Source organism: Bos indicus, chromosome 10, assembly GCF_029378745.1.
Source record: "Bos indicus isolate NIAB-ARS_2022 breed Sahiwal x Tharparkar chromosome 10, NIAB-ARS_B.indTharparkar_mat_pri_1.0, whole genome shotgun sequence".
Lineage (NCBI taxonomy): Eukaryota > Metazoa > Chordata > Mammalia > Artiodactyla > Bovidae > Bos > Bos indicus.
In genome coordinates, this window is record NC_091769.1 from 50,946,745 (window position 1) to 50,973,052 (window position 26,308).

Below are 26,308 nucleotides of genomic sequence, written 5' to 3' on the forward strand. Positions count from 1 at the left end.
CACAGGCTTTCTCTAGGTACAGAGAGTGGGGGCTACACTTCGTTGCGGTGCACGGGCTTCTCATAGCGGTTGTGTTTTTGCAGAACACAGAATCCAGGTGTGCAGGCCCTGGTGGTGACCCACGGGCTCAGGAGCTGTGGCTCACCAGTTCTAGGGCACAGGCTCAGTGGTTGTGTCACATGGACATAGTTGCTCGGCAGCATGTGGGATCTTCCTGGAACAGGGATTGAACCCGTGTCCCCTGCATTGGCAGGCACATTCTTTACCACTGAGCCACCAGGGAAGTTCCTGTACTTAAAAACTCTTTATTTGATATTTTCAGATTCTTTCTAATTGGCATTGCTATTGAAAACAGATCAGATTTTTTTTTTTAATGTTACCTAAATTTTTTTTTTTTCTTTTGAGAAACTGATTCCTTCCTTCCATATTATTTAAAAACACACTGACAAAGCTGACTTCCATAAGCAGTGCTGTGAGCTCCGCCAGTCTGCGGGGAGCAGGAAGTCCACGCTCTCGGCCAGAGTGTCTGGGGTGCCCTGAGCAGGCTGCATTTCTTGTTTGCAGCAGCTCCTTAAATGAGCTGTGAAATGACCTGGATCTAATATCCAGGCCTCTCTCAAGTGCCAGGCTAGCTGCACGGCTGCACAAGCGGTGCTTTCTTGTGTGCCTTCCACAGTCAGCGTTTAGTACATATCTGTTATGCCCTTTGTGTCGAGCGCCTTTTTCTGAAATGATTTTATCCTTAGATGCCTTCCTGCTTAGCTCTCCTGCTGTGGGCTTTTCCTTTTAGAAGAGACAGACGGGCCTCCCCGTCTTACACAAAGCAGACGCTTGATGTTGTCGTATTTTTTGTTTTGTTTTGATTTGAAAGTACTGGGAGGATAATACAAAGTTCAGAAAGAAAATTTGTTTTTCAGTGTAAAGTATGTGTTTAGTCTCCTACTCAAAAATGGCTACAAGGCCATATATCTGTCAGTGGGCAAGGAATATTTTTCCAGAGACAGTGCTGTTTTCCATAAGGTGTATGAGTCTTGGATTGTAACAGGGTTTGTCCAGAGTCTTTCAGTCACTTTCTCATCCTGTGATCCACTGTGAGTAACTGAATCAGTTTATACCTTTATTATCTCAAGCACAGAGTATAGCGAGTGTCCTATTGGCTCCTGGGACTTTTTAGTGTCCTTGGAGGTCAGACACATCCTTAAATCCAAGTGCCAGAAGCTGGAGGACACAAGTTTGGGCTGTGTTTCCTCTGAAGAGGAACCATTGGATTCGTCATCTGGGCAATTACAAGAACCCTTGCAGGACTTCCCTGGTGATGCAATAGTTAAGAATCCACCTGCCAATGCAGGGGACACAAGTTCGATCCCTGGTTTAGGAAGATCCCACATGCCTCAGAGCAACTAAACTTTGGGCCACGGCTACTGAGCTCATGCTTTAGAGCCTATGTGCCACAACTACACAAGCCCGTTCACCCTAGAGCCCATGTTCCCCAACTAGAGAAGCCACCACAATGAGAAGCCTGCGCACCATACCCAGAGAGTAGCCCCTGCTTGCTGCAACCAGAGAAAGCTTGTGAGCAGCAACAAAGACCTAGAACAACCAAAAATACATTAAAAAAATTTTTTTTAAAGGAGCCTTGCAGACTAGGGGCAAGGAAGGGAATTCTAGGCAGTGACAACAGCCAGTGCAAAGGCCCTGGGATGAAATATTGGTCTTAAATTGAAACCACTTGATGAAAGGGGTGTAAGTCATTAGGCTCATCTCTGCAAAATTATCATAGGCATCTATTAGGCAGCATCCCATTGCCTTGTGAACCCATTCCCACCAGTATGTCCTGGAGAAACATGAGTGAACTGGGTGTACTTACATAGTGAGAGAACATTGTACTAGAATTATGCTCTGGTCTCTCCAGTGAACTACAAAAGGAAGTGAGGAGACTGCTGCCAGTCTTCCTAAAAGCAAAGGGAACCACCACAAGTGGTCTGTGGTCAAAGGGACAGGCAATTCCCCTGTCTTTCCCAGACCCAAACTCTTAAAGGTCTTGTCAGGAAAGAGGAGAAGAAAAAGTCTCTGGAAACCAAGTTCCTTACTATTAAAAAAAGAGAGAGAGAAATACAGTATTATTTTAATAGGGGATTGATGTGAATTGCAAAGAGGTACCTATTTGTAGTTACACAATAAAAATACTTTGGTTTATCATTTTGATTGGATTAAATCAAGCCAAGCAAAATCGCACTCTTCGAAGAAATGTGTCACCTTGTTGGTCTGCTCTTTCTTTTTGCACCCATACCCTGCATGAGCTTTCTCCCTCCTCCCTTTAGATTGCAGATACATTACTACTTCTTCGCCACTGAGATCCCCCAGTAGCATCTCTGCTGTCAGTCATTTCTATGAGGCTTAATTGGTGTGCTGCTGCTGCTGCTGCTAAATCACTTCAGTCGTGTCCGATTCTGTGCGAACCCAAAGACAGCAGCCCACCAGGCTCCCCCATCCCTGGGATTCTCCAGGCAATAACACTGGAGTGGGTTGCCATTTCCTTCTCCAATGCATGAAAGTGAAAAGTGAAAGTGAAGCCGCTCAGTCGTGTCCGACTCTTAGCAACCCCATGGGCTGCAGCCTACCAGGCTCTTCCATCCATGGGATTTTCCAGGCAAGAGTACTGGAGCGGGATGCCGTTGCCTTCTCCGTTAATTGGTGTAGCCGACTTTATTATGCCACGTATGAAAAGTATTCATGCTAATATGTGGCTTCAGGTAGACATTTTCACTTTTAAGCTTTTTATCTCTAATTAGGGAATGGGAGGATTCACTAATAGGAGGATTGCTTCTCGAGGGAATTTATATTATCAGGCAGAATGTGGATATTTAGGAGGAGCAGAGAGAGTCCCTAGAATCACCTTAGTCCTGACCAGCTGGTTCTAAGTGTGTGATGTACCTGGTTGTGTCCCCTTAGAGAGCCCAGGATCCTGAAGGCAGGGCCACTCTCCTTGTCAAGGTTCCCTTCTCCCTTTGATGCCATTAGTGAATCTACTCCTTGTAGAAGCTTCTGGGAACAGAGGAGGAGGGGGGCTTCTTTAGAGGCCTGGGCCCATTCATTGCTTATCTTCTAGATGTGCCTGCACATAGAACACACCCTCCAATTTCTCACCCATACTCTCCTCTAATTTCCCCTCCTTCCCGCCATCCTTCTCTCCCTTCCTTCCACCTCAAGTCTTTGGTACCTTTTGTATTTGACATTCTGTAATATGCTTCTCTCTCCCCTATTAGGTTAGCCTCTTATATAATTGGGCTTCCCTCATAGCTCAGTTGGTAAAGAATCCACCTACAATGCAGGAGACCCCGGTTCAATTCCTGGGTCGGGAAGATCTGCTGGAGAAGGGAAAAGCTACCCACTCCAGTATTCTTGCCTGGAGAAGTCCATGGACTGTATAGTCCATGGGGTCACAAAGAGTCGGACAAGACTGAAAAACTTTCACTTACATAATTATGATGTTTCTAACATAGACATATGTAGTAGATTGTATCATCTGTAAAGGAAAGTTTACATGTATACTAATCCATGTCTTGTATGTACTGCCGTGATGAAAGAAACAGCTTGGGGTTCAAATCCCAGCTCTGGCATCTGCTAGCCGAGTAGCCCTGGGTAGTTCTCTATTTTCCTGTCTTTCCTGTTTTGCACAATGGGAAGACCAGCTGACTGAGGTTGCTATAGAGATAAAGGAATCTCCTGCACCAAGAACAGCACCTGATGCAGAGAACACCCTTTAGTTACAACAGGTTCCTCTTTCCTGCCGTGTTCCTGGCATTGTATCAGGTGCCAGATGTGCGGGGTGAGCCCCATAGATATGACGCCCCCTCGTGGAGCTCCCATCCCCATGGGGGTGGCATAAATTACCCAAATAGGTACAGACATGACTATCGTTACGAATTGATATATACTCTGAAGGCAAAATATTATTTTCTATGAGAGAAAATAGCAAAGGGGACAGTTTTTGCGTGGGTTGTCCAAAAAGGTTTCTGTGGAAGCGTTGTTGAAGGGGAGGACCCTCCCCGCTACACCCCCGGCCCCTGGGTAGGAGCCAGCCCTCTGAGGGGTTTGGAGACCAGCACATCTGCCAGAGAGAATAGCATGGGCGAAGGCTCTGAAGAGGGAATGTGTGCAGGAAGAGGAGGCCATCCTCCCAGGAGCGGGGTGAGCCAGAGGAGAGCAGAGATGAGACTGGAGAAAGCTGAGGACCAATCACCAGGGCCTCCTGACTCAAGATGCAGAAAATGCCACAGATGAAAGCTGATCCGTCGTAATCATAACAGCTGCTTATGGGGAGCTTCATAAAAACTCTTCACGTTGACTGTGAAGTGCTCCCAAGAAATCAGGGGAAATCAGTGTTGAGAAAAGACCATTTGATTTTGCCAGAAGAGTGTCGTTGGTGACCTTCAGCGATGCTATTTTTAAACAGTGGTAGAAAGGAAAAGCAGATTCTCTCCAGGGCGTTAGCATGGAAACGGTTGGAGAAGGAAAGAGTAGGTGGCGGCTCTGAAATGGGCATACCAGACCCAGTGGGTTTTTGCAGTTGTCAAGGTCTACGCCTGAGCCTCCGAAGGGAGGCAAGGGGATGGCTAGGACTCCAGCAGCACCAGGTGCCTTTGGGGGGCGTCCAGGCCCAGCCTGATCCTTCTCTCCCTGTTTTCCTCACAGGTATGCCATCCTGACCAAAGCCACCTGGCCCTCGTGGAAGGGGGACGAGAAACAAGGCGTCCTGCACTTGCTGCAGTCCGTCAACATGGACAGTGACCAGTTCCAGCTAGGGAAGAGCAAAGTGTTCATCAAAGCCCCCGAATCTGTGAGTTTTCTCCAGGCCACGCCTCTCCCTGTGGCCCCCCTCTCAGCCCCCTCCCCACAGCGAGGCTGGCTTCTTTACTTCAATCTGTGGTTCCTGTCTTAAATGTCAGTTCCTCAAAGAAGGCTTTCTGCTGCTCCGAGTCTATGTGTGGTTCATGCCCCACACCCTAGCACCTTCAGAGTCCTCAGCTTGGATACAAAACCATCCTCACAAGAGCTTTTCTTTTCGTACTTATTGTCTCTCTCCCATTCTAGGTGGTCATTGCCTTGAGGTCAGGGTCTGTTTTGTGAGCCTTTGTGTACTCAGAGCTTCATGAGAAAGTGGCTCAGAGGAGGTGCCCAATAGTTATTTTTAGTGTCCAGTAGTATCCCAGCTAATAGATACTTCTTTGCCCAGAAAGGAGGCTTGGGTTAACCTACATCCTCACCTGGGTGACACCAAACAAATCATGTCCCATAAAGGTGGAGCAGAGCCTGGGAGTGAGAATTCCCAGGACTGTGCCTTGAAGACCATGAGGAAGCCCAGAAAGGACTTTGAGAAGACCAATAGATAGAAGGAGGAATCTCCAATCTTAAAGGATATTTACCAGTAAGGAACTCAAAACACATAGGTTTTACAATTTACAAACTTATCAGACCTCCACAGATTAATTGAGTGGAACTTCTTAATCTTTCCTGAGGAGCACATGGTCACCCTGAGTTGAATGATTGTTCACAGGACGTTCTCAGTTTGGGCAGGAACCCAACACAGCCCCTCAGTCCTTCTCCCCCATAGCTCTGGGGCTGTGGAATGAAGACAATTCCAGCTTAAAAATGAAGACAATTTTTAAGCTGGAGAAACTGCTGGAACTAACCGGGGGTGGGTATCACCATTTCTTGAGGTTCCTGTAATAATCACAAGGCTATTTTCAAGAGTCTATGGAGACAGACTTCCCTGGTGGTTCAGTCGTTAGGGCTCTTTGCTTCCACTGCAGAGGGGCACAGTTTCGATCCCTGGTTGGGGAACTAAGATCCTGCATGCCATGTGGTGTAGCCAAAAAAAAAAAAAAAGAGTTGGTGGTGAATTTGGCAAAAGTAGTCACCATATCGCCAAGAGAACCTGCAGTGTTGGTCGTAATGGAAGCCCTTGACTCTAGGCAGATTCTGGTCCTGCCATGCGTTTTCTCCACTAGAAGGGGCCCCATCACTGCTGTTCTGCCTGCCTCCCAGGATCAGCCTGAGATCAGAAATGCTAATGGTCGTAACTGAATGACTTTAAAGGCTGTTAAATAAGTAAGTGGCACACATCGATAGAACCTGTATGATAAGTTTGTGGTAGCATTTTCCACTTTGAGATATTTGTAGCTTCACAGCAATTTCATTTCCAAATATAAAACGAAAATGTTGTGTCATACACCATTAAGCAACCCACAGAACAGTTCCTGTTCTTTCTAAAACAGGCTGGAGTGATTTATCGGTACAATGGAGAACTCTTCTGTTTTATACCCTCTCCTCTGTTTTTACTTTTTCGACTTACTGAATTTTCACAGAAACAGCCTCGATGTTTTTCGTGCTTTTTTTTTTTTTTCTGATTCAGTTGAGCTTTGAGATTTTACTTTCAAATCAAGATTTATTTTTGGCTTTTCTTTTCCTTGTTTTCCTCCCAGCTGCATTTTTACCTTCACTTGACTCTTCCTCTCCCCCATTTTTTCACACACACACAGACACACACACACAGCCATCATTACTACTCTGTCCCCTCCCTGCATTACTCATCCATCCACATCTAGCCCTGACATTGCAAACACTTTTACAAAACTGGTTTTTAGGGACTTCCCTGGCAGTCCATTGGTTAAGACTCCACACTTCCACTGCGGGGGGCATGGGTTCCATCCCTGGTTGGGGAACTAAGATCCTGCATGCCACAAGAAAGACATGGCCAAAAAAAAAAGATTTTTAAAAATCTACCCTGTGATTTTGCTTTAACTTTTATACTAAATGTGCTGAATTTACAAAATAACCCATTTGCTTTGAGAACCTACATTAGGCATCAGAGAGTTTGGTTTTGTTACATGTGTCCATGCTTTTTGCTTTTCTCTTCTTCTCCCTCTCTCTCTTTTTCTTCTTGAACCTCCCTGATTTCTAACCCCTATGGCTTTTGGAAAGAACCTAAAAACCAGCTCATCTTTGAACTGGTCTATAGGAAGTTGGGAATTGGTTGACTCTTCATCCTTTCTGAGTCACAAGAATATTTTCTATGATGCTCTTAAAATAGTCCTGGGAAAGAAGAAGAAAACAAGACTTACTCAGAAACCCAACACAGAAGATAAGAAAACACCAATGGATAATCTTCCAGGCAACTGCTGGGCTCAGATTTTTAAACATTCTGTCCAATTGTTGAAAAAATCTTTTGTTCTTAAAATATGCACCTTTGTTTATTGTATACGGCACTGAGGACTGTGGAATGAAGTGCCCCTCTCTTGATATGTTGAGTTTGAGGTGGAGCTGTGAGAAGCAGAAGTTGAATGTCAGGAGGAGAGATCACTCGCTCCAGGGTACAAACCCAGATAAACTGAGACAACAAATCAAGCCCAGCTGCCTTTAAACCAAATTTGCCTGTTTAGTTTTGGAATGTTTTTACAGTGACATCCATCATCATTACTTTGGGTTTTTATTGGTCTGTTTTTTATTCCTAGAGAGTCATGTAAACTACTTCCTAGGTGAATGAGAGTTTCCCACCAGTTTACGAGTTGATTAGATGCAGATTCTATGTCCAAGTGAGGAGGAGCCTGGCAGAACCTGAAAGACCTCGGTTCACTTTCCAGCTCCACCCAATCTTAGTACTGATGTTCTTCTCTTTAAGTTGGAGATAATGCAAATAAGTGGTACATGTAGTTGTTGAGTGGTTGAATGAAGTAATGTGTGTAAAGCATCTAGAATGATTCCCGATCCATTGTGGGTACTCAGTTCATTACAGCTGTTTGCTGTCATCTTCGTCACTCTGGAGCTTTGGTGAGTGGTGTACAACAGTATTCATCATTAAGATGACCTGAGTCTCAAGACCTGCCAGTGTCTGATATGAGCCTTTAACCAAATCAGTCTCAGCCCCTCCTGGTGAATCCAAGTCCTTATTAACACATCATAAGTCCAGCTCCAATCACTGGTTATTGTCCTCTGCCCAATGGCTCCCTGTAGATTTCTGTGAGGCAGGAAGTCTGTACTTTAATGGAACCAAAAGTTGGGCAGCCCTCTTTCCACAGCAGCATGAGTTTTCTGCAAAAGCTGGCAAATTCTAGTAAGAGGCTATATGCAGCACTAAAAGCTGCCTCCGTAAGCTCATTTGATCTAGCCACTTAATATCCTCTTTGGATCAAGGTGGGAAATAAATGGGTGTGTGTTGAATCACTCATTTGATTCTTACAGAGGTTTGGAACAAGGTAGAGCAGACACTATCATTAAGGTCCAACTGGATACACTCAGATCCAGCTATTTTCCACTATGTTTTTTAATAAAAGAATGTATATAAGGACTTCTGTGGTGGTACAGTGGATGAGAATCCACCTGCCAGTGCAGCGGATGTGGGTTTGATCCCTGATCCAGGGAGATCCCACATGCTCTGGAGCAGCTAAGCCCATGTGCCACAACCACTGGCCCTGTGTGCCTAGAGCCCATGTTCCATAATAGGAGAAGGCAGCACGAGAAGCATGTGTACCGCACCAAAGAGTAGCCCCGCTCAACACACCCAGAGAAAGCCTGCCTGCAACGACAAAGGCCCAGTGCAGCCAAAAAGGAATTAATTTTTAAACAAAATTTTAAAGTATGTATAAATATCTTGTCTCTGTATATTTATATATAAAAGTTATAGTGACCATAAGCAACACCTTTTTTTCATCTTTGTTTAGGAGTCTGAGAAGCTGCTTCCCATTGTGTCCTTGACTAAACTGAGTGTCCTTGAAATATTCAAGAAAGTAATGTTCAGGTCCTGTGAACTGACTCACACTTGTCTTCTTTCTATTCACAGCTCTTTCTTCTAGAAGAAATGAGGGAGCGAAAGTACGATGGGTATGCGCGAGTGATACAGAAATCATGGAGGAAATTCGTGGCCCGGAAGAAATATGTCCAAATGAGAGAAGAGGGTATTATAGTCATTTTATTTCATTCATTTACCAAATCTCAGGGATATTTTTGAGCTTAGATGAAGGTACAAGTTCATTGTACTTTGCACAGACTGTGCATTGCAGCCTTGCATTCATTTAGAGTCCCTCTGTGTCTTTCCACACGGAGCATTTTCCTCCTTGTCGGGGACTGATCCTTCTCCCTTCTCTGCCCTTTTGGGAACTGCAGCCTCCAACCTTCTGTTGAACAAGAAGGAGAGACGGAGAAACAGTATTAACAGGAACTTCATTGGGGACTACATTGGGATGGAGGAGCACCCGGAACTCCAGCAGTTTGTGGGCAAGAGGGAGAAGATCGATTTTGCAGACACAGTGACCAAGTATGACAGGAGGTTCAAGGTACGTGCTGACTGCCCACCCCTGGGAGTCACCAAACGGATTCCTTAGTTTTAAAAATAACTCATCATTTTGCTTTTGGGATTACCAAAACAGAACATGTCCATTGTAGATAAATGTAGAAAATGCAGACAGGCCAAGAGAAAAATAGCCACCTATACCCAGAAACAATCACATTTTGTGTGCATCCTTTAGAACGTTTTTATGCAGACATACATTTGTATATTTAGTTTTATAAAACTGAAATCTACCTTACATGCTGGTTTGTGTTCTGTGTTGGTTTTCTCCTAAAATACACCAGGGAGAACTTTCTATATTAATAGATATGTCAGTATAAATTGTTTTGTTTAGCTGCATAATATCCCATTCAACAGTTGCTTCACTATTATTTTGAGCCAGTTTTTTATTAATCTCTTCTCATGACTTTTTTTTTTTTAACTATCGTAAATAAAAGGATACTGTAAGCATTCTTTCACATGGCTTTGTGCATTTGTGTACTTATGCTTTTAGAGTAAATTGTTAGTAGTAGACTCATTGGATCAAAAGATTGAGAATATAAAGTGAAGTGTTCTTATCCATTTTCCCTGGGCAAATGACTATGCGGGGCTTTGACAGAGCCACTGGAGGACAGCTGATTTTTTTTTTAACCTCTTTCTTTAGACATTGTCTTTTTTCTTTTGCCTAATAAAATTTTGACCCTAATAGTGAAATCTGAAGCCATAATACATTATGGGCCATTAAGAGCTTTTTATGTGAGTTATTTCTTGTTTGATTTTTGGTCAGGGAAAAAATACAGAAAGAACGATATTAATTTCGGAAGAAGGATGATGTTGTTTTGCCAAAACCAAATCACTCCTTACAAACTGAATATGGTGCTAGCTGCTCTGGTGGCAGGTTTGAATGCAAACATGAATGTTAAGTCTCTCAGTATTGTTTGGATATAACACAGTACATTTATATTAGATTTTTAAGGATTACCATTGAAATGAAAATGTATCACTTTTAAAAAGTAAAAACTTAATGGACTCACAAAAATTACATATGCAGGGTCCCTTGAGGGATCCCTGTATGAGAAACATCCTGGAGCAGATCATTGGTAGGGTAATCCTGCATGTTGGTTTGCCCTGATCCCTTGGGTGGATCCATATCAGTCTAACATTTTTATAAGTTAAAGAGAGTCAAGTATCAGCAGTTTTGTATATGTCAACCTAACAATCATAAGCAACATGTTCTTTTGCTCTCGAAAGACTTAGATGATAAAGGGAATCAGCATACGATCGTAGTGAAAGTTCACTGCCTAAAGCGGCTTCCTTTCACCTGGTCACCAAGGCCCTGTGTGTAGACTACTGTCACTCTGACACTTTCTAAAACACCTGTCCTTACAGAGCGTAAAGCGAGACTTGCTTCTGACTCCAAAATGCTTATACTTGATTGGACGAGAAAAGGTCAAACAGGGTCCAGACAAAGGCCTGGTGAAGGAAGTACTGAAGCGGAGGATCGAGATGGAGAGGATCCTGTCTGTGTCCCTCAGGTAAGTGGCCAAGGGTGGGGACAGGGGAGCCCCACCTCTGCACGACGCTGCCATCTGCTATTCCAAACACCGCCTGGAGAGAGGCACCGTCAGACTCCCCAGTTGTAAAAATGACAATGAAGAGAACCCAGTTTTCTCTTCTTCCCTAAGAAGAGCTGATCTTCTTGGGTCTCAAGGAGTACTACAATCACAAGAAAAAGTTACCTTCTGGTCTGCTCCTCTAGTCAAGGGATACTCAGATCCTTTGCTCCCATAAAATCTGAGGGGAAAAAAATGTAGTCTGTGAAACAAAAAGGGCATAATTGCTGATATTGAAGGGGGGGTCAACATTCTTGAGTCCTGCCCCCAAGCCCACCTTGCCCCTGATCAAGACCTAACCCATTTCACCAGGAAAAGCCTGAGCAGAGGTGGCCACTAGGTCATCAATGCTGCTTTTAGCTTGCTGTGACCTTGGATTGTCCTAGATAGGAAGTTTCTTTGGACTTCTTGAGGCCCCTCTGCCTGTTCATTCCCCCGGGGGTGAGGGGAATACAAATTGGTCTCCATAATCTGTAACCCTGGGGTCATTGCCAAATGCTCCCTTCAACTCCAGGTTCACAGGTAGGCACCCTTGCTCTTCCCATCAGCACTCTGGTTTATGAAATGAGTGCAATTGTATGGTAATTTGAACATTCTTTGGCATTGCCTTTCTTTGGAATTGGAATGAAGGACCTTTTCCAGTCCTGTGGCCACTGCTGAGTTTTCCAAATTTGCTGGCATAATGAGTGCAGCCCTTTCACAGCATCATCTTTTAGGATTTGAAATAGCTCAGCTGGAATTCCATCACTTTCACTAGCTTTGTTTGTAGTAATCTTCCTAAGGCCCACTTGACTTCACACTCCAGGATGTCCACACCATCATGGTTATCTGGGTCATTAAGAACTTTTTTGTAGAGTTCTTCTGTGTATCCTTGCTACCTTTTCTTGATCTCTTCTGCTTCTATTAGGTCCATACCATTTCTGTCCTTTATTGCAAGAAGGCTGACTGGTTGTCTGAGGGGGCCTTACAAATAGCTGAGAAAAGAAAAGAAACAAAAGGCAAAGAACAAAGGGAAAGATACACCAAACTGAATAACTTAATGCAGAGTTTCAGAGAATAGCAAAGAGAGATAAGAAAGCCTTCTTAAGAGAATAATGCAAAGAAATAGCAGAAAACAGTAGAATGGGAAAGACTAGAGATCTCTTTAAGAACATTTGAAATACCAAGGGAACATTTCATACAAAGATGGGCACAGTAAAGGACAAAATGGCAAGGACCTGCATATGCTGAGACTTCCCCAAATCCTCCCTGTGATGAGAGGAAATCCTCAGGCTACAGAAGGCGAAGAAAAGAGGAAGAAAGGCCCCTTTGAGGCTTCCTCCTTGAGTCATGCCCTGGGGCCCTTCTGAGGATGCCTCAACTTCTGCCAGGGGAAGCTTCAGGCTGCCATTGTATTAACCAGAACCTGCAGATATGTCTTCTTGGAATTAGGACTCCTCTACACTCTTATTCCACACACAAGACAAAATCGCTGCTCTTAGGCAAAAGCAGAGTTTTTGTGCACAAAACTGCTTTACCAGGCTAGAAAAGCCTGGCTCCAGTGCCATCATCCAAAGCAGATTTTAAGTTGTGTCTGTTCTTGCCTGTGTCACTGTGGTTTCTGATTTTGTCTGTTCCCAATTTTCCTGATAAAGAGCCAGGCAGGGCAGTGACGTTAAGTGTTTAAAACACTTCAGTTCAAGATGCTGTAGAACTGGTAAGCAGATATGTTCACCAGCAGCTCTTTGCAGCCACACCTCAGGTGATTCTCAGTGCCATGGATTTCACAGACACACTCTAGGCACTGTCCAGTTTCCCAAAGGTCTTTCTGATCATTCAGCTCGCTGACCAGGCCACAGCCTGCTGACCACACTCTCCTGGTTACTGGGCCCCAAGACTGCCCTTGCTGGTCCCAGGAATGCAAGTGGAAGCTTCTTTTTTTATCTTGCATGGGAACAAGGGCTTATACCTGGGCTAAGTTGAGTGAGCTAAACTGTGCTGGGCACACTTGACAGTTGAAAGCCCAGGAGTCACAGCTCTGGGACACACGCGCTCACTACTCTGAGAGTGAGTGTTGTTCTTCCTGTTACTACTGCCTGAGTGTGTCTGCAGCCCTCAGAGGCCTTAAGCAGCGCTTGATCGTTGTATATCTACATGCGTATCTAGCACTTTGACACTCAGTGTCTTGTTGATCAAGTCTCTGAGGCTTACCAAGGTGTGGGATATTCACACTCAAGTTTTTTCCCTCTCTCTTTTTCTTTTTTCACAGCCTCTAGGGATATAGTGTCTCACAGTTTAAGATCAGATTCTTTTTCCACTTTCTTTTTAGTATTCACGGTCTGGACGTTTGCTTCCTTGTGGCCTTTCCTTATTGGAGGGTGTAATAAAATGAGGTACTTAGCCTGAAATTTGTTCTGACTCTAGGAGGGAAAAAGAGCCCGAGTCATTTAAAGGTGTTATTTCTGTGTGTGACAGTCACTGAGCCCCAGTTTGCCAGGATTAATAACCATTGCCTCATTTCTTTCAGCCATTGGGATAGGCTAGTAATCTAAACCAAGTTAGAAGTGCAGTCAGATAGAGTGTGCAGAATCAAACATAGAGGAGAAATCGATTGTGGTACCAGGAGAACGTATCTGTGTGGATGTGTGTACACGTGTATTCTCAATATATTTCAGTATTAGTATAGAGAAAAATGTGAACAGTTGTCTTGCACTTTGGGAAGAGAGTTGTAATGTGTGTTTTGAAGACTTTATGGGACTTACTTCTTGACTGTTGGCTAGAATGAACACCTAATGGCTTCTTCTAATTCAGACTACCAAGTGTCCTACAAACCTGATCTTTCAGCCCATCCCTAACTCTTATAACTACTGGGGAGGCCAAATTGGCTCACAGCTGCCTATTCAAACCAACCAACCAACCATACAAGAAAATATACAGGACAATTTGGGGAAATGTAAAATAACTAAATATTTTACAAGTGTGTTATGAATGTTCGTTGCTCAGTTGTGTCCAACTCTTTGTGACCATGGACTGTAGCCTGCCAGGCTCCTCTGTCCATGGAATTCTGCAGGCAAGAATACTGGAGTGGGTTGTCATTCCCTTCTCTAGAGGATCTTCCTGACCCAGGGATTGAACTCAGTTCTCCTGCATTGCAGGCGACTTCTTTACTGTCAGAGCCACCAGGGAACGTGGCAAATATTTTATATGAAGGATTTACTGTTTATTCCTGTAGGTGTGATAATGATATTGTGGTTATTTATATTTAAGAAGACTTTATCTTTTAGAGATAGACACTGAAATGTTTAATGATAAAATATGATTATACTCTGCTGTAAAATAACCTAGCTGGTGTGTGGAAGTGGGGGGAATGAGACTGCAGATGAATTTGACTGTCTGTGGATTGATCATTGTTGAAACCTCCTGACATGTGGTGGTTCATTCTGCTTCTCTACTTTTTGATATACTTGAAATTTTCCATAATAAAAAGTGTTTCCTAATACTTTAATAGACATCATATTTTTAGAAGTCTCTACCTTTTATAAGTGTACTGAAATATATCTAATTGAATTATAATTGAAATTTTTAAAAAACTTTTTGTAACTTACAAGAAAAAAAAATAGATTAGGCCCAATAGCTCGGAGAGCTGTGATGACAACAGTCACTCACAGGGAAAGGAAAACTCCCTATCTAATAAAAGGCCGAACCCTGACAACCTGCATTTCTGCCTTCATGGAGACATGGTGAGAATATCAGGAGGTGACACACTCCTGATGTCTGATGCCTTTGGGGCATATTTCCAAGGCTTTGGGGGGACTGCTGATAGAAGGCCAAGCATCATTTCTGAAGGCTCCTTCGAGAGCTGCTTCTTGTCCAAATTCCGAACTGACCTGTGTGTGTGTGCTTAGCTGCTTAGTATCCAACTCTGCAACCTTTTGGACTGTAGCCTGCCAGGCTCCTCAGTCCATGGGATTCTTCAGGCAAGAATACTGGAGGAGGTTGCCATGCCCTCCTTCAGGGCCTCTGCCCACCCCAGGGATCAAACCTGAGTCTCCTGTTTCTCCTGCATTGCAGGCGGATTCTTTTCCTGCTGAGCCATCGAGGAACTGACCTCGTCTCGCTCTTATCTGAAAAACTCAATTTGCTGGAAGAGTGGTCAGGAGGTACAATGGCCTGTATTCTTTGCCTTCCTGTTGTAGCTGATGAGGTTTGAAACAAAATCTCCTATATGGAGCTCTCTCTGATGAAGCTTCTAGTAGTCCTCTCTTTCCTGTAGCTGACCCCCAGAGGCCTAAGATCAAAAGCCTCGGGGCTGCCTGCGTGGGTCAGTAGATTTCCAGCACTTGTACATCCTAGGAAAGTCAGCCTAGAAGGAGTGGTCTTTAGACAGGCCCCAGCACTCCTGGGCATGACATTCTTGCCTAAAAATGGTTCGTTGCCTAATTGTCCTAACCCTCTGGCAATAAGAACAGCCTCCTTCACTTGGGATCTGCTCCGCTGATCTGATGCTTTCCTGAAATCTTGACTTCCTATGGATTTTGAGCTCTGGAAACCTGGAAGTTTTCTTCATTTTTGGACTGACCACCAACCTTGTATCCAACTCTGGATTTGCAGTGGGTGAGAAACAGTCCCTGCCTCAGGGCATTCTGGAAGGAGGAGCATGCCCTGGGTAAACATGGGGCACACAGCTTACAAGTGTCGAGAGATTGGTTTCCAGGATATTCCTGGGACACAAAAATGGGACTGAGCCTTTCCCCTGTGGTTGGGTGAAGCTCTTCCCAGGAGGCCTGACACCAAATGTATCTACATTTCTCAGAGAAATTAAGTAGGCTCCCAAACTGGTGCTACTGGTATCTCTGGGTGGTAGAGTTCTGGATAAGGCTTGTCTTCTTCTGCTTTTAATTTTTACCTTTGTAGTTCTCAGTTTACTGAAAGGAGCACTGGGGACTTCCCTGGTAGTCTAGGGTTAAAAATCTGCCTTGTAAGGCAAGCAACTCGGGTTTGATCCCTGGTCAAGGAACTAAGATCCCACATGCAAATAAGACCATTTGCCACAACAAGAGAAGCCCCTGCATGCTGCAGCTAGAGAAAGCCTGAGTGCTGCAGCTCAGCCTCAGCACAGCCTAAATAAATAAATAAAAATGTTTTTAAAGGAGCATCTATTTCGTAAGCAGGAAACATTTCTTTTTGAGACTTTAAATAAAAGCAGGGGCCATCCTAGCTGAAATTGCCTTTTCAACTTAAGAAAAAAAAAGAAAAAACTCCTTTAAAACTTTACCCAGGGTTTTGTAACTAACATTTTTATGAAGAAGATTTGGTTAAGGGAGTAAACCAAGCATTTCTAGTGTGGTCAGCAGTACAACAATAAGCCACAAAAACAGGATAAAGAACCAATCAAGAGCCAAACCAGGGACTAGTTAAGCTTCTTTCAACATAGGCTCCTACGTCAAACATCTGTAAGGAATTGCAGCTTGAGCATGTGAAGAAGACGGAGGTGAAGTCCAAAAATAAGTCTGGTATTTTAGGGAAAAAAAAAACAAGGTGTAAAAGCTTTGTTTTCAGACCTAGGAACCTGGGCTGAGGCAAGGGGAATGAGCTGAAGCTCTGGCTTGGGTGAAGAGAATTTCCTGATTTTCTGACTCCGGTCACCAAAGGGAGGAGCTCTTGAATTTGATGGTTGAAGTCCTAATGTCCAAACAGTCTCTTCTCATTTCCAGACTCATGCTGATAATTGACCTTGATGTTTTGCCCTGCTGGCTTTATTTCTTAATGATCATGAAACTCCTAATAGTCTGCACACATTAAATCACTCAAGGTTTCTTGTGTTGGACTCCTTTAATAATCCAGTCGAATAATCACTGTCCCGCCTAAAGGCCAGCCAGGCAAATGGACATGCCCAGACATGAATCCAGCAGCTGAAATGGGAGTTTCACTCCACCCCATACACCAAAAATCGGCGCCTCTTCCCCTCTTCCCCCTCTGTACACTCTCCTTCCTGACACAGAGGTCTTCGTAGCCCTGTGCTAGGATGCTGGGACTTTATTTCATTAATTCCAAATGACTTGGGAGAGTTGTTTTGAGCAGCTTTTTACACAAGTGCCTTTTGGAGTTTGGAATTGCTGTCGTTGAAGTAATTAAAACAATTCCAGAGTTTTCATCTACCTAGAAACAGGAAGATGATAGACGTGCTGTGGCCGCACCTTCTGAGGTATACTGTTCTCAGAAAAGATTCCAGCTCCAAAGTTGGGTAAATCTGTGAACAAGGAGGTGGAGTGGAAACTCTAAGCTGGCCTGTAATACCCATTCTCTCCTTTACATGATAATAGCTGACAGCCCAACCAAGGACTACATTTCCCAGGCTCCCTGAAGCTAGGTGTGACCATGTGACATATGCTGGCCAATGAGGTGCAAGCAGAAATGACTTGTATGACTTTCTGATCATAGCTGTAAGGAGGAGGAGTAGACGCCTGGCTCCCAGGCACTGTAGAACTGTCATGTTGGCCCTGAATTGCTTTTTCTTAAATTTGGAAACACTTTGAGGTAATAGTAATGACCACATGCTGCACCCAAATGGCCATTATGTGTCCCAACATGCCTGTAAAGTGTTCTGACTTCACATCCAGGAAGAGCTGTTTGGTCTACTGGTCTTCGGTAAGCAGGATGTGAAGGGCCAGGCTCCTCTTCCCTGGTGAGGGTATCTTGCTGCTCGTCTACTCCATTCCTCCCTGTAGTTATGAGTGCTGTCATACTGTGCCTTTGCAATCCAACTGTATTGTGGTCCTACCTTATACATTTTTTCTCCTGTAGAAAGACTGAGGGGCTGAGGTTTTAGAGTGAGGAGCTGTGGCTGTAGCTACTGGCTTGATAAGGTACAAGTCATCAGCTCCCTGCCTTGGAACAGAGAGAGAAGGTCCTAACAAGCCCAGGATCATCCACAAAGGCTCTCTCTACTCAAGAAAGACTTCTGGTCCCATGGACTGCCCATCCCCACCTTGTCATATTCCTGTGACTGAACAGAGAGACCACAGGAGTTGCTGTTTTGTAAGCTTAGTCAGTCAGTTGTGTCCGACTCTTTGCGACCCCATGGACTGTTGCCCGCCATGCTCCTCTGTCCTTGGGATTTTCCAGGCAAGAACACTGAAGTAAGTTGCCATGCCCTCCTCCAGGGGATCTTTCCAACCAGGGATCGAATCCAGGTCTCCCACATTGCAGGCAGATTCTTTACCTTCGGAGCCACCAGGGAAGCCCAGTTGCTGTTTAGTTGGATCAGACCCCATGGAAGAAGGCTCCCCACTCTCAGAGATTCTTTACACCCCAGTCCTCTATACTTGCCTCACTGTCTGGTCATGTCACAGCACAATAAGCCTACTGGTGCCCTGGTCCTGGGGCCCCCTGTGCAGGACACAGGAACAGCTCCTGTGTTACTGATAGAACCATGTCATTGGTATTTCCTGCACTTGGAGAGATTAAAATTTAATCTCTGTGGTCAGTTTACTGAAGTGAGTTCACTTATTTTGTTTTTAGTACCTGGAAAAACACTGTCCCTAACGAGACATCATTCTTAGCGGGCTTGTCTTAGATGTATGACAGTGTTGCTAGGAGGTAATGGTAGGGTTGTATATAATGAAGCCTTGGGGGTGGTGGCCTCTTTCAGCTGAGCAATTGAGCAATACATCTAGCAACTAAAGAAGGAAAATTCTCAAGTGTATATGTGTTCTGATTTCCACAAACTCTGGCTGGGCCTGGAGAGGAACTATCTAATCAGTCCCCTTACCACTAAATATATTCCCCGGAACTGGCTTTGCCCCTCAGCCTCTCTCTTCCATTCTTCCTGCAGCTCCTAACATCCACTGTGGGTATGAATTTTCCCCATCAGCCCTACCCTGTCCAAACAAGGAACTCCCACAAAGGCATGTCCTTTCCCTGACCCACCCTGAAGGTAGGGACTATACTTGCTGTGTATACACCTGTCTCTCATTTCTCTGCAGTTTGATCTGTTTATGCATCTGGCAGGCAGTATTAGCAGAGCACCGAATACCTGAAGGCTCCCAACTCATGCCTATGAAGCGTAGGACTTTGGCTTCTCTTTTGATAACGGAGCTTATGGTTCTTCAAGTTAGGATGTATTACAGTAGCTGCAACCATATCCTAAATTCTGCTGACTTGGGACTTATGGGGAATTGTCCCTTTTTTACCACATTCATAACATTCTGGATTTTTATGATTTTAAGAACATAGAAGTTGAATTTGAAAATGGATTTTTTTAAAATACAGACTAAATTGTCCTTAATTTCCTGATTTTAAAAGTCATGTGAGAATATTTTGATCATGCTGTTGGTAGACTATAAACCTCTTTTAAAAGCATATATTAGGGATTTTATTTTTGTACTTCATTGTTGTGTTCTATTTTAAAGATTTTCAGTAGCAGAGGAAGATGGTAGAAATTTAGTGCTATCTTACAGGATTAAAAAAAGGGTGAAAAAAAATCATGGAATCAACAAAACTGCAACTTTCATTGAGTCTTTACAATCTCTTTGCAGTACTATGCAGGATGACCTTTTTATTCTTCATGAGCAAGAATATGACAGTTTGCTTGAATCTGTCTTCAAAACTGAGTTCTTGAGCCTCTTAGCAAAGCGTTACGAGGAAAAAACCCAGAAGCAACTACCTCTGAAATTTAGCAACACGTAAGTTGGGGTCTGGGGCCTTGATCTCACTGCTGGGGTCCACTGCAGAGTAGGGGTGGGGTCTGACTGGCTTGGGTGGCTCTAAGGAGCTCTAGGGCCTGCAGAGGACAGTCAGGGTGGTTGCCATGGACTTCGGGAAGGTTACTTTTGCATTTCTGTGAGATGACTTCATTGACTGGTATATTTTATCCCTTGGGCAAAGGTCACCAACGTGAGGCCAAGAAAGGCAGATTTTTATATCTTACCGGTGAAGGAATATTTTATTTTGCAGAGCAGGTAGAAGTAGTGTAAGGCTGAAGCAGAAGAAAGTGATTGGGGCTTAAGTCCCCAAGATGAGTGCATGATACAGCTGGCTGGTGTGGCATTTGGAGACTGGGGGCTGTGGACGGCCAATGTCTTATGTCCGGGCTCACCTTCATTTACTTTAATAACATCGTCTCATGTACCAGACACTGGCAGACTGTTGAACTTCTAGGCTCATGTTTGCCAAGTGATTTATTTGGCTTTTTGTTCTTCTTCAATTTCCCCATCTATGAAACGAGGATACCCTCCACTCTTCCTGCTAGCAAGCAAGGGGCCAAAGTAAAGCCTTCGTTCCAGGAGTGGGGGACTTAGCATAACTCATGCTGCTGTGGTTGAAGTAAAATAGACACTAGAAGTAGAATGAAGTCATTACAGCTTTTTCAAACAACAATTTGGCCATGAGTACCAGGGGCAATTATTTTTGTCTGAGAATTTGTGATAAGGGAGTAACTCAAAAAAAGTAAGAATATGTATAAGCCAAGCTGCTCAAAAGAATAGGCAGCTACTGGCAATTATGGTTTTTCTGTCTTACAAAATAAAAATACAAGGTTAAAAAGCAGAATATGGAATTGCATTATGTAGGCATATGGGCAACATAGGAAATTAAAAAAAATTGGCTGGGGAGTTTTGCATTTATGAGTAAACTTCCCTTTTATTTGGATATTGGTTGCTAGTGTCTTTTCCTCCCTGGGGTGGGGGTGAAGGTGAAGGAATAGAACTTAATTAAATAGTAGCCACATTCTCAGCCTAGATGGGACGGGAGTCTAGGGAAGAATGGATACATGTATATGTATGGCTGAGTTACCCCAGTACAAAAAAACAGTTTAAAAAATAATTAAAAAAAAAAAAAAACTTAAAAATACTAGCCTCATTCTGTGCAAAGGAGACTGAGCTCTCTGCCTGGCATCTCTCAGTCCTCCTCACACACAGACCTGGGCAATCAGAGAGGACACGGTGAGGCAGCACCGCAGGTGTGGCCTGGAGGGTGGCCTTTCCTTCTGTCCCCACCTGTCTCCACTTGACATGCTCCAACACTGGGGCACCTCCCTTACCAGCTCTTACCTCCCAGGGACTGGGCCCCCAAATGCTCCCTCTGGTTGGTGGCTCAGCCTGTGCCGTGCCCGTCCACTGGGCCCCAGACTGGTTCCCGTGATCCGGTCTTGTCTTGTTTTTACAAAGCAACTCCAGGCTGGGGTCTGTGAATACCACTTTCTCCCTGCTTCTCTCCTTTCCTTTGTTAATTCCAATATATACGCTTGTCACAGGCTTGAAATCAAGTTGAAAAAGGAGAACTGGGGTCCCTGGAGTGCAGGGGGCTCCCGGCAAGTGCAGTTCCACCAAGGCTTTGGCGACCTGGCCATCCTCAAGCCCAGCAACAAAGTGCTGCAGGTCAGCATCGGACCCGGGCTGCCCAGAAACTCCCGTAAGTGTGCACGGGCCCCACGGGCGGGGCCGCTGCTGGGCTGCTGGGCTCCCTGCCTGGCCCCTGCTCACCCTCTCTCCAAGCTAAACTCTTTTCCCACTAAATGCTCATAACACTGCACAGATCTGTGGGCCAAAGAACTAGTGCCTTGACTGCTTCCTGTGGTTGGGGTTTTCTTCTGATTGAAATGTTTCAGACTAAACCAACATCAGGGCAAATGGGCAGGTTAAACTTTTCTGAATCATTTAGTAGTTACGTGTAGTATTGCTGGCGTTACAGTATTAATTATGTTTAAAACAAATCTGTTTGTTGGCTTTACGTTCCCAGCCCTTTCCAGTCCAGTCTTGTCAACAGTACAGACTTCGTCCTTTGTGTTAAAGCAGCTGACCACACTTACCAACTCCTTACAAGGGCTCACTCTTACAGTGCGTCACGTTTAATCTCTCCCTCCTCACTTTAAAGTGTTTCATTAGGAGACACAAACGCACGAACTCACACTCTGTAGTTTGACTCCTTTTACTGGCCTAGGCTTCTTTTTCTTAGATGCCACCGTTACAGAATACAGTCCACATGTATGATCAGTGAAGAGTATGCCAAGTATAAAATGGGCCTTTATGGCTTCTGTCTCCAGTGGTATGCACTGTATAACTCACTAATACAGCACAGAAAAGTAGCCACTCAGAAAATGGTGTACGTCTGAGTATCAGTGAGTACTTGCAGAAGACAGCACATTTAGGTGGGATTTTTGAAGAGACTTTTACATAAAAGGACTCTTTACAGAGACGTGGGCCGGATGAAGGAAACAGGGTTGGGGCTCGGGCAGAGAAGACCAAGATGCTACTATTACCCTAAGGATGTAGGTAGAGGAGATTCCAGAAATCTAAAAAAGAACATGTCTCAGAATCACTTTGCTGTACATCGGAAACTAACACAATAATGTAAATTAAATACTTAAATTTGGGGGGGAAAAAAAGTACCCCAACTCCTGTCCCCTCTGGCACTCCAGTCTCCTGCCAGTGCTTCCCCAACGGCCAAACCCGACTGGAATGCAGAAGCCTAGCAGTCCACTGGCTCAGACCCCAGGGCACAGGGCCGGGCTAAGGAGCGCTATGGATAACCAGCAGGATGAGTCAGAGCACTGCTCTGTGGGCCTCGAAGTGAGCCATTGATAATACGGTGTTTTAGCGTATCTCCATGAGACAGGGAGGGCAGGAAGGGGGACCCCCACACCTGGCCTCCCCTCCTCACCCCAGGACCTGATACCCAGCTCCTCTGCTTTGTGCTGTTCATCCCTTGCCACTTCCTGCTCTTCTCTTTACTAGGAGTTTCCTCTGCAGCCCTGTTCCAGCTGGCTTAATCGTCCTCTCCTTAATGTCCCACTCGAGACCCTATTGACTGTTGTTCTTTCCAACACATCGTCTCTTCAGATGTCTGGCCCCCAGTCGCCCCGCCTCCCCGGGCCTCATTCTAGCCCCACAGGGCTCCATTTAGCACTGCTTGTTTTCTGATGCTTGCACATCTGTGTCAAGGGTGCCAGTCTGCTTCTCCCCTTCAGCATCTCTGTGTTTCCTTCAAAGACTATAGAGCACAAACTCTGGTAAGGAAGGCTCTGGACGACAGCAGAGGTAGGGGAGCTGCGGTGTCCACTCCAGGGACCATGGTATGCAGCTAACACAGCCTCAGCTTCTGTGCTCTGTGGCCAGAACATGAGTGCGAACATTCACTGGACCCATCTGTCTCTTCGCAAAGTCAACAACAGTAGAAACCCCTTTGTATGCTTATTAATAATTCTTTGTAAAGCCATTGTCTCAGACATTTCAAATCTCTCCCTCTGTCAATGTGTCCTCCGGCCCCTCCCGTCCAGTTGCTGCCAAGACAACATGCCCCTCACATAGCCTGTCTACCCTGCAACCAGTCTCCTATAGATCCCATGGAGACCTGCCTTCCAAACTTCTCAAAAGTTTTCCACCAGCAAAAATTCATCAGGAGCCATAAAAACCAGCCAATAGCACTGATCTGAACCTTATCTTGCTGGCTTATTTCAGGTCCTACCCGAAGGAATACGATTCAAAGCAGAGATTATTCCAGCAGGACTCACAATGCCAACTACCCGATGAGAGCTGCCCCTCTGCCACCAGGTGAGCCTAGCATGCGCTGTAGGCGAGACCCAGATGAGTAAAATGCATCGAGGAAGAAACGCATTAGCCAACAGATGACAACATAGTAGCCAGCCATGAGCCGTTTCAGTGTCAGATGTCCTCCTCCCAACATGATGGCCCTATCTGTGACCCTAAAATTCACGAGACTTGTGTATGAACCAGTGAGACCACACTGTAGCTAAGTTAGCGATTTGCATTTCATTACCTGAAAGAATTACTTCCTTAGGAAAGGCTTCCTACATCAGTAATAGGAAGAAGAGTTCACTGCCCATGGCAACCAGAATGTCATCAGTTCTTAAGACGTAGAATGCTTCCTTAATGGAAACTGGAGTTTGCAGGTATAACCCCACCATCACTACCCAGCTCCAGCCAAACGTTGACAATGCTTTGCATCAGTTAACAGCTGAATGAAGAAACAGAAAGTCTTTATTCTTAGTCAAATAGGATCTAGGAGGTTGGCTCCAAAAAGTAAAGTAATATCTGAGAGAATTGCAAAATTGATACCAAAAAATTTTTAGCTCTTATGTTACATTTTTCTCATTGTTTAACTGATAAACATATAGCATGCAAGTCAAAATCCAAACCCAAATAAATGTAAGAGGTTTTGCCCTTTAAAATCTGTTTAGTACTGGAAGTGTGCTCTCTAAATTCACAAGTGTTTTTCCATCCCTCACAATTCTGTTAATAAGAAACTGCCTCCAGAAAGTTTGATGTTCATAAGTTTAGGGTTGTAGGTCTTAAAAGGGTCATCTTTGGACCACGCTTGACTCAGATCATGCCAGACAAGGCAATCTATTTGTAGCAGCACCCAAAATAAGCAGTAGGAAGCATTTCTTTAGTCTCCTGCCCTGGAATCGCATAGTGGCGTGCTTAAGTATGGACAATGGTGCCTATCAGTGAGAAGCCAATTCTCATCTCTCTTGGAGTCCCCATCCTGCCTGGCCCGGCTGTCTTTCCTCCTCTCTGCCTTTATTCTTAAAGAAAATCCAAGCACAAAAGAACCTAAGAGAACCATGTAGTATTGTGTTACTACTTATGCTCCAGCCACTCATGCAAAACCTTGGCCAGACCACCTGGAAAGTTCATTTGCCTCAACTACACTGGCCCGAGTCGCCTCAGACCAACTACCTGACCTTGAGCACAGCCCCCAACCTCTGTACATGACAGTTTCTTCATCAATAAAATGAGGCAATTAGACCCAAGTCCCTTATGTCAGTACTTATACTTTCTGTGGTGAAGGATAAAAGGCTAGGGGGTTTTTTTAGCTTTGGTTTCGTTTTTTGTGTTGTTTTTTTCCCTTAATTTTTAACCCATCACAAACTATACTTTTGTAAGATATAATAAAAACTACTAGGATTTTAAAAGCAATCAAAATACAAGCCAAAATTTCTTTAGATTCAGCAGACATGATATATGTCTGTGAACATTTCTAAATGCTGGCTCTTAATTTCTGAACTTACAAGGGTAGCTAGTTCATGGGTGGCACAGAGCAGCCCATCTGTGGGACCTTCCTTGAGTGTCATGGCCCTAGAATATGTCCCACTCTGGATGCCCTTGGCTGTCCTTGGTGACTTGGGCAGCAAGTGGGGTCTCACCAAGCTCCTTGTTTCTTTAATGAAGAAATTGACAGTCCATCCTAAAGGAGATCAGTCCTGAATATTCATTGGAAGGACTGATGCTGAAGCTGAAACTCCAATACTTTGGCCACCTGGTATGAAGAGCTGACTCATTTGAAAAGACCCTGATGCTGGGAAAGATTGAGGGCAGGAGGAGAAGGGAATGACAGAGGATGAGATGGTTGGATGGCATCACTGACTCGATGGACATGGGTTTGGGTGGACTCCGGGAGTTGGTGATGGACAGGGAAGCCTGGCATGCTGCGATTCATGGGATCGCAAAGAGGCGGACACAACTGAGCAACTGAACTGAACTGACATTCTGAAAGATCAAGTGTCTTGCTCAAGGTCAAGTAGCTATCAGCGGCAGGCTATAAACTAAGTGTCATCCCACGGTACCGAAGAGTTGTTCTCTTAATTGGGATGGAAGAGGTTTTGTGGTGGGTGTGCCTTGGGGAGCCTTGTTCCCCTTCATTCTTGCCCAAACCTGTCAGTGAGAGAAGAGGAAAGGGCTTCTGCATCCATAACGCAGAACAACAGCTCCCCTTTCAGGCAAGGTGTGCGGTGTGGAGCGCAGCACCGTAATCCATCACTCACTGGATAGTGTGATCAGAGCAACAGCTCCCCTTTCAGGCAAGGTGTGCGGTGTGGAGCGCAGCACCGTAATCCATCACTCACCAGATAATGTGATCTTGACTAGGAGCAGTCATTTGACTAGGAGAGCTTGCTCTGTTCAGATTAATCCAACCAGTGGCCACATTTCCCCTGCCTGTGTGGACTCCTCTCTCCGTCTCCCATGACTGGCTCTCACAGAGTGCACCTAGGACTGACTCCTTGAAAAGGGATGTCCAGGTGTTTAAACAGCTGCCTGCCAGCCCTTTTGAATCATAACCTCGTCATTTTTCTTAGACCCAAAAATGTGCCTTCCAACTAGTCAGAAGCTTACCTTTCTTTGACTGTCGGCTTTGAAACCCTGAACATCTGGTAGTTCTAATGTCAAGTTCAACAAGCACACGTGAGAGTCTGCTGTGTTCCACACATTGCCAGGCAGTTTACGATGTCTTGGGTCTGTTCTTCACAATATATGATGTTAGCAGTTATGCCCTTAGATGAGGAAACTGAGGCCTGGCAAAGCTAAGTAACTTACTCTTGGCTAATAGAGGGGAAAAGTTTGAAGAGCCTTTTAGCACAGGATCAGAAATTTTC

The 26,308-nt window shown here is 44.7% G+C and overlaps 1 protein-coding gene across 1 annotated transcript in view; it reads left to right on the plus strand.

Annotated features, from left to right (window-relative positions):
• The window catches only part of MYO1E (myosin IE), a 220,890-nt gene that overhangs the window by 175,086 nt on the left and 19,496 nt on the right, over positions 1–26,308 (plus strand). The window contains exons 19-25 of the mRNA XM_019968752.2: positions 4,696–4,840; positions 8,840–8,954; positions 9,163–9,332; positions 10,715–10,860; positions 19,455–19,601; positions 21,170–21,327; positions 23,373–23,465. Coding sequence (XP_019824311.1) covers positions 4,696–4,840; positions 8,840–8,954; positions 9,163–9,332; positions 10,715–10,860; positions 19,455–19,601; positions 21,170–21,327; positions 23,373–23,465 — 974 coding nt within the window. The remainder of the gene's footprint in view (positions 1–4,695; positions 4,841–8,839; positions 8,955–9,162; positions 9,333–10,714; positions 10,861–19,454; positions 19,602–21,169; positions 21,328–23,372; positions 23,466–26,308) is intronic.